General features: G+C 44.8%; 1 protein-coding gene across 2 annotated transcripts in view; it reads right to left on the bottom strand.

The window, feature by feature from the left end:
• The window catches only part of RANBP10 (RAN binding protein 10), a 91,448-nt gene that overhangs the window by 67,903 nt on the left and 1,665 nt on the right, over nucleotides 1–21,880 (bottom strand). For both annotated transcript variants that reach the window (XM_004459665.4, XM_004459666.4), the window contains exon 2: nucleotides 21,520–21,631. In XM_004459665.4, the coding sequence (XP_004459722.1) occupies nucleotides 21,520–21,631 (112 nt within the window). The remainder of the gene's footprint in view (nucleotides 1–21,519; nucleotides 21,632–21,880) is intronic.

The raw sequence follows: 21,880 nt of genomic DNA, 5'->3' as shown, positions 1-21,880 counted from the left end.
GACTCCACCAGACCCAGATGCAAACACAAGACGGGGGAGACAGTTCCATGAAACAGCACACAGTCACCAAGAACATCCCCAAGCCTCTGCATGCCAGCAAAGCCTCATCTGGCTTCTCCCAATGAGACAAACAGGATCCTGGTGCATACCATAGAAGAAAGCATCAGAGTATTCTGGCCTCATTTCAGGGCCGGAAGTAAGAAGTCTCTTACCACAAACACACAGCAAATGACAAGAGTGAAGAACAGAGCCACCTCTTTTACCTTCTATCAATTTCTTCTTAGAGGGAAAGTGGATTTAAAAAATAAATGCTGTGTAAGATACAGAAACCAATTACTAGGGTCCTGAACATTTTTTAAAAATAAATCCATTTTTTGAAATATTTATTTTATTTATTTATCCCCCCCTTGCTGCTTGTTTGCTGTTTTCCATGTCTGTTCGCTGTGCATTCTTCTCTCTGTTTGTCTCCCTTTGTTGCATCATCTTGCTGCGCCAGCTCTCCGCGGGCACGGGCCGTCAGCTCTCCGTGGATGCAGGCCAGCTTGCCTTCACAAGGAGGCCCTGGGAAGCAAACCCAGGGCCTCCCATATGGTAGACAGGAGCCCAATCAGTTGAGCTACATCCACTTCCCTGGACATGAACATTTTTAATGTAAGCTCCATCAACTAGATGTCTCCAGACAAAAAGAGCTCTAGTAGGAAGCGATGAAGATGGAGAGAAGAGAGGAGAAGCAAGTACCTCAGCCTTGGGGCTGAAATGGCTCTTGGGGGAATGGAGGGAGGTACCAGGTCTTCTGCTAACCCTCTTTTTTCTTGCTCTTCCTCTCCCCGTCTCCTACCCTGCTGTTTTTTTTCTTTAAGATTTGTTCATTTCTCTCCCCTTCCCCCCTGCCCCAGTTGTCTGTTCTCTGTGTCTATTTGCTGCGCCTTCTTTGTCCACTTCTGTTGTTGTCAGTGGCACAGGAATCTGTTTCTTTTTGTTGCGTCGCCTTTTTGTGTCAGCTCTCCATGTGTGCGGCACCATTCCTGGGCAGGCTGCACCCTCCTTCGCGCTGGGCGGCTCTCCTTACAAGGCGCACTCCTTGCGCATGGGGCTCCCCTACATGGCAGGACACTCCTGCATGGCACAGCACTCCTTGTGCGCATTAGCACTGCACATGGGCCAGCTCCACACGGGTCAAGGAGGCCCGGGGTTTGAACCGCGGACCTCCCATGTGGTAGACGGACGCCCTAACCACTGGGCCAAGTCCGCAGCCAGCCTGCCCTGCTGTTTTTGCTGTCTGTGTCCATTCACTGTGTGATCTTCTGTATCTATTTCTCTTTTCATCTTCTCTTCTAGCCTTTCTCTTGTAGGATTCAATGGGATTCGGTCCTGGGGACCTCCGATGTGGAGAGAGGTTCCTTGTCAATTGTGCCACCTTAGTTCCTGGTCTCTGCTGCGCTACATCTTGACTCTTCCCTTCATTTCTTTTTTGTTGTGTCATCATTTTGCTCCATGACTCACTTGCGCGGGTACCGGCTCACCACACGGGCACTCACACAGGCATATGGTTCGCCACACAGGCACTCAGCTCGTCACGCAGGCCCTCATGCAGGCACTTGGCTCACCACGCGGGCACCCATGTGGGCACTCAACTTGTCATGTGGGCACTTGCATGGACACTTGGCTCACCATGTGGGCACTCACATGGGCATTTGACTCACCATGAGGTACTTGGCTCACCATGTGGGCACCTACGTGAGCACTAGGCTTGCCATGCGGGTACTGGCTCATTGCACGGGCACGGTTTGTCTTCTTCTTTTTCACCAGGAGGACCAGGGATCAAATCTGGGTCCTCCCATAGAGCAGGCAGAGGCCTTATCACTTGAGCCACATCCACTTCCCTGCTAACCCTCTTAAGTGAAGGGAACAGTCTCCAATAGAATCTCATATGACCCCCAGGAGCTCCTAGAATCTCACCTGACAATTTCATTGACATCTAACACCTCAGCCACAACTCAACAAGCTGAGCTCAGCAGGGTAACAATCTTGTTTCTATTAGAATCTACCCCAGAGAAGGAAATCCACAGCCTCCACAACAGAGGGGATGCCTGGACAGTGTTTATAAAATGGTCCCTGGGAGACATTTCAGGAAAAACACCAACTGATATTTAGCTCTGAAGGATTAATATTTGGCACTGGGGAGGGATTTTACTTCACAGCATGATGGACCTGCTTAAAGCCACGACCCCCATAATGACTTTGGCTTCTGTGTGTAAGATGTTCCTCCAGCAGCCATATACCCACCCTTCTCCCTCTACCAGGAAGCCACGCATTCACCAACTTAGCCCCAACTCTGTGCAGCGCCCTGCTGGGAGGGAGGAGTTACAGAGATGAATGGACCTGGCCCCAGCACCATCCAAAGCAGAACAGGCCAGAAGCCAAAGGGGACTCAAGTCAGGACATGCTTGCATGGAGGATGGTGGTTGTGAGCATGGGTCAGGACCATAAAAACACCCAAATAACCCACCAGATGGGAAAGGAGCAGAATGCCCTCCCTGGGAGGTCCTAGACAGGTTACTTATGCACCCTAGTTCTGGGCTCCTTCTCTGAAGGGCTGACAAAGCCCTACCAGGACTCAAGTACCAGGCCTTGAGTTTCCAGAGCCCGCCAAGTTCAAACACCAAATACAATGCCCTTACCCAGAGGCTGTAGTGTACCCCAGCTTAATGTGGGAGGGCTCCCATCACACCCTGCATCTGGGCCCTACTCTTTGCCTCTCTTGTTACTAAAGAGTGGAAACCCTGAGTGTGGGCATGGTAAATGTCCTTAGGTTCTGCGACGTTACCCTTAACTCTTGTTACTGGTGTTCATCCAGAAACTGGCACACTTCCATCTGTGCCCAGATACACTTCAATCTTTGCCCCAGCCACCTGAGCTATATCCCTGACAGTGCAGCATGCTTCCACGCTTACCCCAGCCAGGCTAACACCCGAGCTGTAACACTGAGCTGTAATTAAATAAACATCTGGTTGCTGGATTGAAAAGAAAAAAAAAAAGAAACTGGCTTTCAGTTTGTTGGTCTGTATTGTTTTATCTAGCATTTTCATTGTTATCCAAGTAACCTAGCCCACTATTACCTAGAAACTCACTATTACCCAGAATCTCTAAGCCCTAATGGTTTTGTAAGCATCAAATTCTGTGCATTGGGGAAGGAGATCTGGCCCTATGGATAGGGCATCCGCCTACCACATGGAAGGTCCCAGGTTCAAACCCAGGGCCTCCTGACCCATGTGATGAGCTGGCCCATGCGCAGTGCTGGTGAGCACAAGGAGTGCTGTGCTATGCAGGGGTGTCCCCCGCATAGGGGAGCCCCATGTGTAAGGAGTGCGCCCCACAAGGAGAGCCACACAGCGCGAAAAAAGTGCAGCCTGCCAAGGAATGGCACCACATACACGGAGAGCTGACACAGCCAAGATGACGCAACAAAAAGAGACACAGATTCCTGGTACCGCTGACAAGAATACAAGAGGACACAGAAGAACACACAGTGAATGGACACAGAGAGCAGACAACTGGGGGTAGGGTGGGGAAGGGGAGAGAAATAAATAAAAAATAAATCTTTAAAAAAAAAAATCCTGTGTATTAAAGCCCTTTCTGGGAAGCGGATGTGGCTCAACTGATACAGCATCTGCCTACCACATGGAGGGTCCAATACTAGGGCCTTCTGACCCGTGTGGTGAGCTGACCCACGTGCAGTGCTGCCACACATATGGAGTGCCATGCCACGGAGGGGCACCCCTGCACAGATGTGCCCCATGTGCAAGTAGTGTGCCCAAGGGAAAGCCACCCTGCATAAAAAAGTACAGGCTGCCCAAGAGTGGCGCTGCACGTGCAGAGAGCTGACGCAGCAAGATGACGCAACAAAAAGAGAAGGAGTTTCCCAGTGCTGCCTGACAATGCAAGTGGACACAGAAGAACACAAAGCAAAATTGACACAGAACAGACAATGGAGGGAAGGGGAGAGAAATAAATAAAAAATAAATCTTTAGGAAAAAAAACCCTTTCTGCTGGAAGTACCTGGAATGGTTTCTATTTTCTGCAGTAGCCTCTATACAGACGATGTACATAACGACAATAAACCTGCATTTGTTTAAACCTATACTTCTCTATCCCCTCCACTGTCTATTTCTAACACACACTATGTCAGATGTTTAAAAATACTATATATATATTTTTTGATCCATGTTTTTCTTTTTATTTATTTTTTAAGATTTATTTTTATTTATTCCCCTCCCCCCCATCCCCCCCATTGTCTGCTCTCTGTGTCCATTCACTGTGTGTTCTTCTGTGTCTGCCTGTATTCTCATTAGGTGGTTTTGGGAACTGATCCTGGGACCTCCCGAAGTAGGAGAGAGGTGACTACTCTCTTGTGCCACCTCAAATCCCTATTCTGCTACATCTTCTTATTTTCTCTCCTCTGTGTGTCTTGTTACATTATCTTGCTGTGCTAGTGCTCCGAGTTGGCCAGCACTCCTGCGCAGGGTGGCCTTCCCTTGCTGGGCAGCATCCCCACACAGGGCAGCACTCCTGCGTGGGGTGGCATTCCTGTGTGGGCCAGCACTCTGCATGGGCCAGCTTACCTTCACCAGGAGGCCCTGGGGATTGAACCCTGGACTTCCTATATGGTAGAAAGGAGTCCAATTGGTTGAGCCACATCCGTTTCCCTATATTCTTTTACAGTTAAAAAATTATCTGTCAATAAAGTAAAAATGCACTTTGATAGCACAGCTAACCTCCTATTAGTATCAATAGTAAATTTTGGGTTTTTTAGGATGTTGCATTTTGTTTTTTTAAAAAAATTTTGTAACAAAAGCATCTATATTAAAAAAAAAATGCACTTTGACTAAAAAGCATATATATACTATATATATAACCAATCACTGATAAACACCTGGCACAACAGTTGCTATAAAAATAGAGAATTCTATAAAGCAGCCCGTGCCAATTTCAGAAACATGGCTTGGTAAACTAGGTCAGAAAGAGTTTTACCCAACACACCATTCCCTCTGCTTGTTTTCTCTTGTTTCAGCTCCACTTTGGCACAATGCTTTAGAAGAGATAAGTTGAGCCCTTGGACCATCTGGGAACATGCACCTTTCTCCTCTCTGCAATTCTCCTCTTCCAACCACTTTGGTCCTGAGGGCCACTCGTTTCATCTCATGATGAAATGCTGACCAAAAAATTATCAGCTGCTTGGTGTGCTGTGCATTGAGAAAAATTCTGGGGCTGTGTAGGGCTTATAAGAAAGACTGATGGGGAAGCTGGTGGGGCTCAAGCAGTTGGGTGTCCACTTATCACATGGGAGGTTCCAGGTTCAGTTTCTAGTGCCTCCTAAAAAAGATGAGCAAGGCAGCTAACAGGACAGGCTGGTGCAGCAAGCTGACACAACAAGGTGACGCAATGAGGAGACACAATGAGGAGACACAACCAGCGGGAAGCAGGAAGATGGCAGACTAGAAAGACACGGGACTCTCTTCTTCAAAAAAATAGCTAGAGAAGAAGCTAAAACAGTCTGGAAAAAGATATTCTAGGGTTTAGGACACCAGGTCAAGGCTGGACACCACCCAGAGGAGAGAGGGACAAAGGAGGGAAATTGCGAGGACAGAACTGTGAGTTGAAACTAATGGCTGCTGCTGGCACCATCCCACACACTAAAGATACTTCAGAATTCTCAGGTCTTTGGGCCTATGGCTACAGACAAAGGGGGCTCCAGGGATCTACCACCCCAGAAAAGCGGAGAGAAAGGGACATAGCCTAAGACTGACTCAGCTTCTGACCCACAAATCTGGTCCACTGTGTTCCAGGAGCCCTTCCAGGCCAGGTGGGGCCATGCCATTGCTTGTCTTAGAGCTGGCAAGGGGCTAAAGAGATATGACCCTCCCAATCTCCTCCTCTATTAATCTGGGCTGATTTCTGAGGAAGCAGAGGGGGGTGGAAATATTTCCTAGCCAGGAAGAGGGAGAGAGCTGCCAGGGTAGGCTGGGGAAGTATCTCAGAGAAAGTTTGGATTACCAGGCTCCTAGCCTCCAGACAGGAAGCTCTATCACAGTGATCTGGTCTGCTTTGCAACAAATACACTCTGACCAGGCACTGAACTGAGAGCTGCCAAAGAATGCCATCTGCTGCCATACCAAGGAAGTGCATGCAAGAAAATTAAAAATAAATCAGAGGCTTTTTTCAGCCTCTATAGCCTCCCTCCCCAAGGCCCTAGGAAGAGATTCTACAACCAATTACTGGATCCAGTGCCCAGTTTTGAGCAACCAGCAGAACAATCCTAACAATCCAGGTCGATCCAAGAGTCAAAGAGCAGTAGTAATGCAGAGTCTTCTGCTACTAAATCTCTACAAAAGAGAAAGAAACTGAGCATCTGAGTAAACTATATCCTAATCAAATATCAAGATACCAGCAAATAATTATGAGCCATACTAAGAAAACAGAAGACATAGCCCAAGAAAAGGAATATATCAAAGCTCCAGAAGAGATGCAGAATTTGAGAGAACTAATCAGCAAGAGATACGTAAATTTCCAAAATCAAATTAATGAGCTGAAAGACAATGTGGTCAAAGAGATAAATGACATCAAGAAGACATTCACGGCAGCGGACTTGGCCCAGTGGTTAGGGCGTCCATCTACCACATGGGAGGTCTGTGTTTCAAACCCCGGGCCTCCCTGACCTGTGTGGAGCTGGCCCATGCACAGTGCTGATTGCACAAGGAGTGCCCTGCCACGCAGAGGTGTCCCCCACGTGGGGGGCCCCACATGCAGCAAGTGTGCCCCGTAAGGAAAGCCACCCAGCACGAAAGAAAGTGCAGCCTGCCCAGGAATGGTGCTGCACACACGGAGTGCTGACACAACAAGATGACACAACCAAAAGAAACAGATTCCCATGCCGCTGACAACAACAGAAGCAGACAAAGAAGACACAGCAAATAGACATAGAGAACAGACAACTGGGGTGGGGGAGAAGGGGAGATAAATAAATAAATAAATCTTTTAAAAAAGAAGGCATTCAGCGAGCACAAAGAAGAATTTGAAATCCTGAACAGAAAAGTAACAGAGCTCACGGAAATAAAAGACACAATAGGTGAGATCAAGAACACATTTGAGGCATATAAAAGCAGATTCGAAATGACAGAAGAATAAGTGATAACAAAGACAGAGGAGCTGAGAGAAAAAATTGAAGAGAGAAGAGATGAGAGAGTGAAAAGAATGGAAAAAATTGAGCAGGGGCTCAGAGAGTTGAACGATAACACAAAACACAATACCATATGTCTCATGGGAGTTCCACAAGGAAAAGCAAAGGGAAAAGGGGCAGAAAGAGTATTTGAAAGAAATGAACTTACATGTCCAAGAAGCACACTGTACCCCAGTCAGAATAAATCTGAATTAAAAAAAAAAAATCCAAATAGATCTACTCCAAGACACATACTACTCAGAATGTCAAATGTCAAAGATAAAGAGAAAATTCTGGGAAGCGGATGTGGCTCAACTGATAGAGCTTCTGCCTACCATATAGGTGGTCCAGGGTTCGATACCCAGGGCCTCCTGGCCCGAATGGTAAGCTAGCCCACGAGTAGTACTGCTATGTGCACAGAGTGCCATTCCACACAGGGGTGCCCCCCATGTAGGGGTGCCCCACGAGCAAGGAGTGCCCCCCACAAGGAGAGCCACCCCATGCAAAACCGCAGCCCACCCAGAAGTGGTGCTGCACACACAAAGAGTTGACACAGCAAGATGATGTGACAAAAAGAGACACAGATTCCTGGTGCCGCCTGACAAGAATGCAAGCGATACAGAAGAACACAAAGCGAATGAACACAGAGAGCAGATGATTGAGGGTGGGGTGGGGTGCTAAATAAAGCTTTAAAAGAAAAGAGAGAAAATTCCCAGAGAAGCAAAACATCATGTACAAGGGACGTCCAGTAAGAGTTAGCGTAGACTTCTCTTCAGAAACCACGGAGGCAAGAAGAGAGTGGTATGATCCAATTAGGATACTCAAAGAGAAAAACTGCCAGCTGAGAATTCTTTATCCAGCAAAAACTGTCCTTCAAATATGAAGGTGAGTATAAAATATTCACAAACAAACAGAAACTTGGAGAGTTTGCAAAAAAGAATCCACCTTTGCAGAAAATATTAAAGAAAACCTTAGAACCCGAAAGGAGAGACAGGCTTGGAGGAGAGTATAGAAGAACAGGAGAAAGAATAACCAGCAGAGTAAAAAGGCAGACAAAAATAAGACATATGAAAACCGAAAAATAAAATGGAAGAAGTAAATAGTGCATTTACAGTAATATCATTGAATGTGAATAGATTAAACTCCCCAGTCAAAAGATACAGGCTGACAGCATGAAAAATCATGAGCTAGCTATATGCTGTTTACAAGATACTCACCTTAGACTCAGGAATACAAACCAGCAGAAAGTGAAATGTTGGACAAAGATATCCCATGCAAATAGTAACCAGAAAAAAGCAGGGATGGCTATACTAATATCAGACAAAACAGACTTCAAATGCAAAAAAAGTTATAAGAGATGCAGAAGGTCATTATATATTTATATATATATAAAAGGGACAATCCACCAGGAAGATATAACGGTCATAAATATCTATGCACCTGACGAGGGTGCCCCAAAATACGAGACAAATTCTAGTAAAACTGAAGGGAGAAACACACATCTCTACAATAATCGTTGGAGACTTCAACACCCACTCACATCATTAGATAGAACAATCAGAAGATCAACAAGGAAACAGAGAACTTTAACAATAAGATATAGAGTCTGGAAAAGTGGCTTACTGGAAATCGGGGGGTGGAGGAAGGATGTGAGTTAATGTCTGTAGGGGTGGAATCTGTGATGAGCTGGGGGTAAGTATGAGCACAAAGAAGGGACAAAATGGGGGCAAGGGGTTACCTTCGGGTGGGGTTTTCTGGGTTTGAGGGGGGCTGGGGATGGGAAGAGGGGTAATATGGTCCAAGAAATAGGTGGGAGGGAGGGGCAACATACAAACATGGGAGAGTGTCAGAAGTTCATTGAGAACTAAATGTTGAGTAAAACGTATCAAAGTATAAGTAGGAGGGTTACCTGGTTAGGACGCTCAGGGGGTATGGTCTGATGCGGGAGGACTCCGGAGGGAATAGCTGAAGGCTCATTTTGCCAAGGTGGGTTCTACCATTGGGTGGGGTGGACCCATATCCTGGGGAAGACTAATGCCGTCGAATAGAGAGAACTGTATCTCTCGTGAGAAAGGACGGCTCCCAGGGCATTAGATTGGCAGGCGTTGTGGGCCCTAAGGGGAGGGGAAAATGGACGTGCAATGGATGGAACAAAGGTAAATAAGGGGGCAAAAGAGGAGTTATGTGAGAGTACACGAGGATGAATATAAAACAGCTAATATTACACCAAAAACATATAGGGGATGACAGACTAATAATGAAAACCATAAGACAAAACATAGGATAACTAAAAAATTTAGAAAACTGTACAACCTAAAGTATGGACCACATAGTAAGCACAAATGTTACCTTGTTTGAAAACTATAGTTTCGGAATCTGTACATCAGTTTCAGGAAATATGATATGAATAAGTTAAAAGATTATTGCTGTGGAAGGGAAAAGGTTTTATGGTGGATCTGGGGAAATACTGTATATTGTATATATGAATTTTGGTGATCTAAGACTCTTCTGAAGCTGACATTATGTTGGGATTCACTTTACGGGAAGTTTTGGATCACAGAGTGGTTCAACAATGGCAGCGGAGGAATACTGATATGGGATGTTATTGACAGGATATATATGGCTGACAGGGAGTTATACAGGGCATATGCCCAGGGTATATGGTAATATCTATATATACTCATAGTGGAAACAATTAAAAACAACAGCTGGGGGGGTACTGGGCTCCTGGCCGGGGGGTCACTGTTGTGGGCCCTGGGAGAGCAGCGGCAATCCTCCAGGTGCAACGGCAAGAACCAGGAAGGAAGGAGGGCCCAACAGTGGGCTCTTGATACTAATGGCTACACTTTTGAGCCTATGCACCTGCAATAAGAACAAGGCCTAGAGTAGCATTGTGCCTGGGGGTTTCCTCCTGACAGCCTTCATGTTACTCAAATGTGGCCACTCTCACAGCCAAACTCAGCGTGTAGATGTGATGCATTCCCCCCAGCGTGGGACACGACACCCAGGGATGAGCCTCCCTGGCACCGAGGGATCACTACCACATACCAGCTGAAGAAGCAACTAGAAAATGACCTTGAATTAAAGATTCAATGCGAAACAGCAGAATATACCTATCTACATATAATAACATGACTTCGGGAAGCGGTTTGACCTAATGTAAGGGGGAAATGGAAAAGAGAAATGAGATTATAAGGCTGTGAGTCTCTAAAAAAGAGTCTGGAGGTTGTCAGAAGGAATACCCCTATGTACAACTGAACAGAGTCTAAGAGACAGATAAGGTAGATACAACCCCAGGTATTGGTTCTTTTGAGGGATAAAGAGACCCACGGGTTCTATGGTCATGGCAGAAGGGGTTCACTGCCATGACAGATGGCCCTTCTTTGGAGCTGGTGTTTCTGCATGATGGAAATGGACTCAGAGGGGATCTCTTTTCACAAGACTTGCATGCTACTTTATTGGAATTGTAGTTGGTGCTGGGTTTAAGATATATGTAGGGGATTTGAATCTCTGGACTGATAATATGACACCCAGGCCCAGAGCCTCAACAGACTTCAGCTCCTACACTTTGACTTATTGGACTTACTCCACTCAGCTAACATGGAGTTGAAGAAGGTCAACCACCACAACATGGAGCCTAGAGTGTCTACAACTAGAAGCGGGAAGAGTGCATCCATACCCATGTGGAATATAAGCCCTCACTTGACATAGGTGTGCAATGGACACAACCAATCCAATGTCCACAGAGAAAATGTGGAATGGGTGTGGGAACGGTAGCCATGGGGGCTGCTAGGTGTGGGGAACGGGAGGAAGAGATGAGATGTGGAGGCGTTTTCGGGACGTGGAGTTGTCCTGGATAGTGCTTCACGGACAATTACGGGACACTGTAGATCCCCCCAGGGCCCACTGGATGGAACGTGAGAGAGTCTGGGCTATGATGTGGACCATTGACTATGGGGTGCAGTGATGTTCAGAGATGAACTTACCAGGTGCAATGGATGTATCACGATGATGGGAGAGAGTGTTGCTGTGGGGGGAGTGGGGGGCGGGGGCGGTGGGGTTGAATGGGACCTCATATATATATTTTTTAATGTAATTAAAAAAAATAATAATAATAAATAAATATTTAAAAAAATGAAAAAAAAAAAAAAACAATAAGATAAATGAGTTACATCTAACATATGTACAGAACTCTGCCTCCAAACTTAGCAGGTTATACATTCTTCTCAAGTGTCCATGGCTCTTTCTCCAGGATACACCATATGTTAAGGCACAATGCATCTCTTAATAAATATAAAAAGATGGAAATTACACAAAGCACCTTCTCTTATCATAACGGAATGAAACTAGAAATCAATAATAGACAGGAAAAAAGTAAATTCACAAATGTGTGGAGGCTGAACAATACATTCCTAAATAATCAGTGGGTCAAAGAAGAAATTGAAAGTGAAATCAGTAAATATAATGAGACATATGAAAACCAGAACACAACATATCGAATTTATGGGATACAGCAAAGGCAGTCTTGAGAGGGAAATTTATAGCCCTAAATGCCTGTATTAAAAAAAAAGAAAAAGCTAAACTCAAATATTTAACTGAACAACCAGAGAAACTAGAAAAAAGAACAGCAAACCAATCCCAAAGCAAGCAGAAGGGAAGAAATAATAAAGACTAGAGCAGAAATAAATGAAATTGAGAACAAAAAAACAATAGAGAAAATCAACAAAACCAAAAGCTGGTTCTTGAGAAGATCAATAAAATAGACAGCGGGGGGAAGGGGAGAGAAATAAATAAATCTTTAAAAAAATAAAAAATAAATTAAAATAAAAAATAAAAAATAAAATGGACAAACCCTACACTAGACTAACAAAGAAAAAAAGAGAGAAGATGTAAATAAATACAATCAGAAATGGAAGGGGGGAAATTACAACTGACCCCACAGAAATAAAAAGAATCATAAGAGGATATTATGAGAAACTGCATGCCAACAAACTAGACAATCTAGATAAAATGGACAAATTCCTAGAAATGCACAAATAACCTACACTGATACTACAACAAATACAATAATGTAACAAACCAATCACAGAAGACTGACTCCGTCATCAAAAATCTCCTAGCAAAGAAAAGTCCAGGACCAGACGGCTTCACTGGTGAATTCTACCAAGCATTTCGGAAAGAATTAATACCAATCCTGTTTAAACTCTTCCAAAAATTTTAAGAAGAGAGAAAACTACCCAACACATTTTATGAAGCCAACATCACCCTAATACCAAAGTCATATAAAGATATTACAAGAAAAGAAAATTACTGACCAATCTTTCTAATGAACATAGATGTAAAAATTCTCAACAAAATACCTACAAATCGAATCCAAAAACATATCAAAAGACTTATACATCACGACCAAGTGGGATTTATTCCTGGTATACAAGGGGGTTCAACATAAGAAAATCAATCAACATAATACACCACATTAATAAATTGAAGGAAAAAAAAAACATGATAATCTCATTTGATGCAGAAAAGGTATTTAATAAAACCCAGCATCCTTTTTTGATAAAAGTACTTTAGAAGATAGGAATAGAAGGAAAATTCTGAAAAATCCACAGCCAGCATCATATTCAATGGGGAAAGGTTGAAAGCTTTCCCTCTAAGATCAGGAAAAAGATAAGGATGCCCACTGTCACCACTGTTATTCAATATTGTACTAGAAGTTCTAGCTGGAGCAATTAGACAAGAAAAAAAATTAAAAGCATCCAAATAGGAAAAGAGGAAGTAACACTCTCACGGTTTGCAGATGACATGACCCTGTACTTAGAAAATCCTGAAGTATCGATGACAAAGCTACTTGAGCTAATAAATTAATTCAGCAAAGTAGCAGGATACAAGTTAAACATGCAAAAATCAGTAATGTTTTTGTACACTACTACCAAAAAATCTGAGGAGAAAATCAGAGGAAAAATTCCATTTTCAATAGCAACAAAGAGACTCAAATACCTAGGAATTAATTTAACCAAAGAAATAGAGGACTTATATGCAGAAAACTACAAAACAATGCTAAAAGAAATTTTAAAAGACCTAAACAAATGGAAAGACATTCCAGGTTCACAGACTGGAAGAATAAATATCGTGAAGATGTCAATCTTATCCAAACTGATTTATAGATTCAATGCAATATCAATCAAAATCCCAACAGCTTACTTTACAGTATTAGAAAATACAATTACTGGAAAGCAGCTGTGGCTCAATTGACTGCGCTCCTGTCTACCATATGGGAGGCCGTGGGTTCCTGTCCCAGGGCCTCCTTGTGAAGGCAAGCTGGCCCACACCTGCAGAGAGCTGGCACAGCAAGATGATGCAACAAAGGGAGACAAGGAGACACAGAAGAATACGCAGTGAATGGACACAGAGAGCATACAGGAGGCAAGCCACAAGGGGAGGGAATAAATTTTTAAAAATTAAATTTTTTTTTTTAAATCTTAAAAAAAATAAAAATAAAAAAGGCAATTACCAAATTCATTTGGAAAAGGTAAGTGCACCTGAGTAGCCAAAAGTATTCCAAAAAAGAAGAGTGATGCAGGAGGAAATTCACTGCCTGACCTTGAAACATATTACAAAGCCACAGTGGTCAAAACAGCATGGTACTGACATAAAGATAGACACATCGATCAGTGAAACAGAATTGAGAACCCAGAAATAAACCCTCACCTATTCAGTCAACTGGTTTTTTAAAAACCTACCAAGTTAATGTTAATAGTATAAAACAGTCTCTTCAACAAATGGTGCTGGGACAACTAGATATCTATAACCAAAAGAATGAAAGAAGACCCCTATCTCACTCCCTGTACAAGAATCAATTCATAATGGATCAAAGACCTAAAAACAAAAGCTAAGACCATAAAGCTACTAGAAGAAAATGTAGGGAAACATCTTCAAGACCTTGTAATAAATAGGTCGTGGTTTTTTGAACTTTACACCCAAAGTATGTACAACAAAAGAAAAAATAGATAAATGGGACCTGCTCAAAATCAAATACTTTTGCACCTCACAGGACTTTGTCAAAAGGGTGAAAAGACAGCCAACTCAATGCAAGAAAACATTTGGAAATCACACATTTGATAAGGGTTTAATATTCAAGAAATATAAAGGGATGTTACAATGCAACAATAAAAAGACAAATGACCCAATTAAAAAATGGGCAAAATACTTGAATTTGTCCAAAGAAGAAATACAAATGCCAAAAAAAAAATACATGAAGAAATGCTCAACCTTACTAATGATTAGGGAAATGCAAATCAAAACTATAATGAAAAATCATTTCATACCTATCAGAATGGCTGTTACTAAAAGGACAATGAAATACATGTTGATGAGGATGTGGAGAGACAGAACACTTCTTCATTGTTGGTGGAATGCAGAATGGTTCAGCCACTGTTGGGGACTGTTTCACAGTTCCTAAAGAAGTTGAATATAGACTTGCCATGTGACCCTGGGCCTCCTTGACCAGTGTGGAGCTGGCCCATGCGCAGTGCTGATGCATGCAAGGAGTGCCCTGCCACCCAGGGGTGTCCCCTGCGTAGGGGAGCCCCATGCGCAAGGAGTGCACCCCGTAAGGAGAGCCACCCAGTGCAAAAGAAAGTGCAGCCTGCCCAAGAATGGCGCCGCACACACGGAGAGCTGACACAAGATGATGCAACAAAAAGAAACACAGATTCCCATTGCCACTGATAAGGATAGAAGCGGTCACAGAAGAACACACAGTAAATGGACTCAGAGAGCAGAAAACTGGGGAGGGGGGGAAGGGGAGAGAAATAAATAAAAAATAAATCTTTGAAAAAAAAAGAAGACACAGAAGAACACACAGCAAATGGACACAGAGAGCAGACAAGCGGGAATGGGGGAGGGAAGGGGGGAGAAATAAAAAAAAAATTTAGAGGTATCCAGAACACTTAATTAAGAGACGTATGTTTTTATACAACTGTGTTCTCTTTTTCATTTTTAACTGTTTATATTTTCAATTATTAAATGTACAAAATAAAGTTGGAAAAAAAAAACAACAAAAAACAAGCAGGGAGCAGAGGTGGTTCTAGCAATTGGGCACCTCCCTCCCACATGGGAGGTCCAAGATTCTATTTCTGGTGCCTCCTAAAAAGCTGAGCAGACCCAGAGAACACATAATGAACAGACACAGAGAGAAGGCAACGGGGCAGGGGAGAGGGGATAAATAAATAAAATAAATCTTAAAAAAAAAAGATTGCTTTTATCAATCAGTAACCTTTGTCATGGAAGCTAACAGGGCAGTAATGAGCCTCGTCACTTGCCAACCCTGACCTAAATTAAACTTCCCTGAAATCCCAAACCATCTCCCTAAACTCTATGGTCTAAGAAGAAGGAGAGGACAAGAGGTATAAGAGGGGTACAAAGACTTACCCAACCCTCCCCACTTCCCCACACAGTCCTTTTCATGACAGAAGGGCTGGGCTCCATTCCATCACCAAGTCCTCTGGCCTCATTTCTAGCAAAAGATCCACAACTTCACATTTCAATTATGACAAAACAACAGCAAGGATCCTAGAACACTTACAAAGACAATTTATTTGGTTTTGGACAGATATTTATCTGGAGAGGCAGAGGGGCAGCCTTGTATTTAGACATGGTGTGATCTGCCCCTCTCCCAGTGATGAATCCTCTTTCCTTCCAACTTGACTCCCAAACCATGGAGACCCACCCTGGGACCTTTGATTCTTCCCAATCGTTCCCAAATAGGAATGGCACAACCATGCCTGCCACACAGAGCTGCTGAATCCATGCTCCTGTGCCCCAGTCTTTGCCATGATGAGCTCCTGCTGCCCCTCTATCAGGGAGTCTCCCTTACATGGTGACCCATCTAAGGAAAAGACAAAACATTCCAGAGAATGAAAAGATAATGGGGGTAAGTGGATTTGGCCCAACAGATAGGGCTTCTGCCTACCACATGGGAGGTCCAAGGTTCAAACCCAGGGTCTCCTGACCTGTGTGATGAGCTGGCCCACACGCAGTGTTGATGCATGCAAGGAGTGCCCTGCCATGCAGGGGTGTCCCCCACATAGGGGAGCCCCACACAAAACACGCAAGGAGTGAGCCCCATAAGGAGAGTTGCCCAGCATGAAAGAGGTACAGCCTGCCCAGGAATGGCACCGCACACACGGAGAGCCGACGCAGCAAGATGATGCAATGAAATGAGACACAGATTCTGTGTGCTGCTGACAAGAATACAAGTGGACACAGAAGAACACACAGCGAATGGACACAGAGAGCAGACAACGGGGGCAGGGGCGGGGGTAGGCGGTGGGAGCGGGGAAGGGAGAGAAATAAATAAAAAATAAATCTGGAAAAAAAAAAGACAATGGGGGTAAGAGGTGAAGTACATTAACTAAAGGACGATCCTTGACCAAGGAAGGCCCCTGGTATAAGGAAGGCAGCCATAATCCCTACCTTCACTCAGCTCATGGTTGTCGCCTGGGTGGTGACATATAGTGAGATGGGATGTCCCAGGGAAGCCCAGATTTGCTCAGTACAAGAAAAGGTCTTACCAGAAAAGGGGATACCATGTGGTCTCCAGTTCTCTCCACCCCAGCATGCATAACTTAGACCAGGGCTTTCATGACCAGCCCAGGTAAACACTACAGGATTCCAAAATACTCCAATGCCCAAACATTTCGTCGTCTCCAGAAAAAGCGCAATGTGTTACCTGGGAAGGGATGCAGTCCCTAAGCTCAGTATCAGACCCAGGGGCCCTCAGGGAGAACAGGGCACAACCACTGTCTGTATCTGCCTTTGGCAAAGATAGCACCTGCTTCTCAGGGCAGGCAGGACAAAGCCGTCCCCAGGTGTACAGATTAGTGCCAAAGTTCTCCATGGTACTGCACAATGCACAGAAAGTGGAGTGAAGGGGACCCAGAGTAGGCGACCAGCCATATGCTGTTCATGGCTGAAGAGCCTGGGCTCAGGTGGCTCTCCAGACCAGTAATGTGGCAGGGGAGATCTTAATTGACTGAATGTCTCTGAGTTGCCTTGGAAAATTACTGTGAGTGCTTCTGACCCAGGAGAGACATCAGGGCACGAAAAATAGGAGCATGTTGTCATTTAAATAGGAGTTGGTGAAACAGAAAATACCTGGGAACTCCAACATAAGCAAGAGTCCTTTCCCCTCCAAAAATCCTCCTTAGCTTCTAGTCTTCAACATCTTCTCTGCATCCCCCCATACAGGAAAAGGCCAGCCAAGAGAGAAAAAAGACAACCAGTATGGAAAAACTGGGCCTGGAGTCAAGGACCTAAAGCCACTGGCCCACACTGGATAGGGCTCTCAGCCAGAGGGCCTGGCTGGACCAGACCAACAGTCTGTTCTTCCCTACCCAATCTCAAAAACACAGTCAGCTCCAAAGCCCCCACACAATGGTGCTGCCCTCAGGACAAGGTCCATGCTCCATGTCACGGTATCAGGTATTCTGGATACGTCCCCGCCTACCTCTTGCTCAGGGTTCCTCACGCTGTGTTTACCTAGAACACTGTGTTCACCTAGAACACTGTAACTCATCCTTCCAGATCCAGCGTCATCACTCCTTCTGTGAAGTCTTCCCCAAACCTTCAAGTTCAGGTGGAGGCTATCCATCCTCTGGGCCACCTCTGGACCTAGCACAACACCATAAATCGGTGCTTTCAACACCACCCTTGGAAGGCATGTGCACAGACACGTGTCTCCCCTTTAGACTGACCTCCCCACGGGCAGGGCCTTACACCTTTGCTCTTGGAGCCCAGGCCTGAGACTGGGACAAAGTAATGGGTGCTACATCCCAGTGTGTGGAATCAATGGATTAGCTGTGCTGCTGCCTGGCCAAAGGAAGTCAGCTGCAAGAATAGCAAAGGCAGCCTGTGGCCAGTTGCAAAGGAGCGCCCCCACCCTACCCTCACTCCACCCTATCCAGTGCTCTAGCCCAGCTTGCTGTTCTCGGGTAGAGCCACCCACCACATGTCAGGAGGCCTCTGCAGCTGAGATGACATTATAGTCTATTTTGAGGGTCACACTGGAGCATCTGTCAGCCTGGTCAGCCACACCCTACACGTGTCATCACTAAGAACCAGGGACACTCACAGGTCCATGCACTCGGCTCAAAGAAATTGCTCCCTCTAGGGACTCTCAGCATCAGAGCCTCCTTGGCTTCCTGGCAAGACCAACCAATACCTCTTATCTCCTGGCACCACTGGCAGGCTCTGATGTCCCCTCACCCCACCAGACCTGCTCCCTCAAGTTCACAGTTCTAGTGACTTGGCAAAATGCAGTTGAAGCCCGTTAATCTGGCCAAGTTCTTGGCCAAACAAGTCCCTCCTTCTCCACAGTTTTCCCTTATATTTAGGGAGTGCCCAGAAAGCCCAGTGCTCTGAGATCAAGCTAGTGACTGACCAATTATTATTGGTCCACACAGGCCTCGCCAGCTCAGAAACTCCTCCAACCCTGCCCAGGCTCTGCCTCCTCTCACAGAGAGCCTTTTAAACCACTCTCTGCTGGGTAGACCAGACTCACTGAGGACAGGCCAGCCTGTGCTCATTTTATCTTTGTTCTCACTTCACCTAGCGTAAGGTCCTGGCCATAGGTGTGAATAACTATTCTCTGAACACTTGAAATGAAACCATTCTGATGAGACTAGCTGAGTGTGTTCTTCTACAAAAGACACTGTCAGAACAAAGATCCTCTGGAGAACAATGATACTAACAACCGGGTTTATAAACACCCTTTACAAAGGAGGCCCATATTCAGATCTACAGAAAAACAAGTTCACAGTCCAATGGGATGGTTAAGTCCATCAAGCCCAGCCTACAGCACACCACTCCTCACTGGCCCCACTAGCACTAAGCACCATTCAGCTCTGTGTCTGCTAACACCACAGTCCCTAAAGAATCCAACTAGACACTCCTTCACTCTACCCAGGGAAGAGATGCAATGGCAGCCACAACAGGGAAAAGCAGAAGTAGCAAGGACACATGTCTGGGATCAGAAGAAAACATCTGATACTTTAGGCTACTCCTTTGCACACCCTAAGCCGTGCAGCCAAGTCAAGCCACCAAATATCTCAAGGGCTCAGAGCTCACCCATAACACAGCACATCATTATCTGTTCCAGCCACTTTCCAGAGGCACCAGAAGGATCAGACTAGATAACACAGCTCAGTCCCACAACTGGTTAACACTTGAGTCATAGACCAAACCAGCGTCAGAAACTCATCTCCAACATCGATGGGAAATAGGACACAAACTGGTCAATGCCTGCTCTGTAACTGCCGTGGGCCTCCTCAAAAGCATACCTATCCCATTCCAACACTGGGCTGGATCCCAGCCATGAGAAGGCTCTCAAGGATTCCATAGAGACCATGAGGAGACAGTCATATGCTGGTCAACTGAAGGTGGCCACCACAGGCATATATAACTCAGAACCTTTCTAAAACTGAGGTTTCCAGGTCAGCTTAATAGCTATATTTACCATATGTTTCAAAATGTTGGGAATACAAAATTGGGACTATCTAAACTGAGTCTGGCTGGCTAATTCTGTTTTTCTTTTTTTTTTTTTTTCTTTTTTTTAAATTTTGGTTAATTCTAAATATAAGGTTTTTGACCACATTAAAAAAAAAAAGCTGAGAGAAGATGTTCAGCTTTCTTTAGACTTGTAAGGCAATCGGACAAAACGCAGGGCCTTTTCCAGTAAGAGTCACTTAAAACTGAAATGTTAAGTCAGTTGAAGGAATCTAAATCTCTAGGTTTCAACACTCCCCCTTCTGAAAAGTTGTCCTCTTCTCTCAAGAGCTCAGCTGTTATCTGTGATAAAAGCTACAGAGAAAACAATCCATTTTCCTCCCTAAGAGTTTAAGAAATGCCCCTGAGTTTCTTTGGCGATATGGGACTCCAGCACCACCACTTCAGTCTACACTGTAACTAATCCTGGGGGATGTTGGTTTGTTTTGTTGTAAGAGACCTTTCTCATTCACACTAGTTGAAGTACATTAAATATGTTTTTATCAGATGCTGGGAAGGGAAAGTAGGAGTTTTAAAGCTCTATAATAATATAATTTTCCTATCTATAAATGTACTAGATGGGGATAAAAGTAAAAGACGCAATAGCTTCCCCTCATCAGAATTTCAGAATTCTGGGGTTAAAGGCAGCTAGGTTGCTGGCCCAGCTCCCCACAGTATGGATGAGGAAATGAAGCCCCAAGACCTACTCAGGGTCATACAACCCTCCCAGGCAGGGGAATTCAACGTCACTGAGTAGGCAGGCAAGGCTCTGACTCTAGCAGTCCTGTCCCAGCACAACTCCTTGGCTGGCATTTTGTATGTGCCATGAGGGGGACAGTCCCTAGGAAAGAGGAAATATTCTAAATGCTCAAGAACACACACGCAAGTTGACACAAAGGTCAATGGTAGAACTGGTAAACTTCCCATTCCAGACCTAAGACCTGATGAGGAAAGCCTTTCCAAGGCAGTTGCAATCATGTTATCTCATTACTTAAATACCTGCTTGGTATACTCACTGGAAAAAGGGGAGACTGGGAGAAGAAAAAGACAAATGAAAAATCTCCTTCCAGTATTCCCTCTGATTCCGTGTCTATTTAGATCACCCTAACATAGGGAGTCTCCCTAATTTTGACTCTAATGAGGACCTTCCGAAAGCTGGTCCAACAGGTGCTCAAGGCCCTGGATTGAAAAACAAGTTTACGAGTAGCAAAGTCACCTGACTCTGACCATGTGCATTCTGTTTACTCTGAGATGACAGGCCAGAGGCTGCCATGGCTTTGATGAGTACTGTAAAGACTCTACTACTCCTTTGAAGCTTACTGGGGCCTCTACATGACTAAATGCCCTAAAAAGGAATCTTGAATGCAGCAAAGGTATGAAAGGAGGGAAGTGACAAACACCACACACAAGGGAGAAACCCCATTCTGGACACTGAATTGTTAATGTAAACTTGTTACCTGTTTCCTTGACCTGTGAGGTATCTCATTACATCATTGCTAAAAAGAAGTCCCCACCACTCCCAATTCACCTAACTTGCCATGAAGGTCTGCTCCTTAGACCAGGCTATGCCTACAGCCAGGGAACAAAGGCAGCCCACCATTCAACCCTCTGCAGTCCAGACACATGACTTACTACCTGTTGGCTACACAGATGCAGCCCAGCAGCTCCTATCAGTCACCACAAGTGTCAGACAGGGGACCTCTAGCTCAGACCACAGGTCAGATGTTGGGGAAAGAGAGTGCCAGCGAGAGGCTTACCCATCTCTTCCTTTGCTGACAATCTTCACCTCAAAGTAGTAAATGCCACAGGCAGCAGGTATGGGGTGGGTGGCACGCACTGAAGCAGCATCTTTGTGATTTTTGCCATGACCTAATAGGAGACGGCAAGGAAGAAATTTCAGAAGAAACGCAAATGGAAGCCTCATTCTTCTCGGCTCTTTGGCAACTTCAGCAGAGCTTAAAAGCTCACCTCTCTCTGGTATTTTATGCATGATTGTTCTGTAAACCCACAACTTCTCTAATTTAAAAAAAAAAAAGCTCACCTCTTGTTGGCCAGAAGAATCCTCACACAACCCAAGAATGGGGTAATTAGAAGACAACTGAACAACCATGTAAACCT

Source organism: Dasypus novemcinctus, chromosome 18 (assembly GCF_030445035.2).
Source record: "Dasypus novemcinctus isolate mDasNov1 chromosome 18, mDasNov1.1.hap2, whole genome shotgun sequence".
NCBI classification, from domain to species: domain Eukaryota; kingdom Metazoa; phylum Chordata; class Mammalia; order Cingulata; family Dasypodidae; genus Dasypus; species Dasypus novemcinctus.
This window is presented reverse-complemented; position numbering and strand designations above follow the sequence as displayed.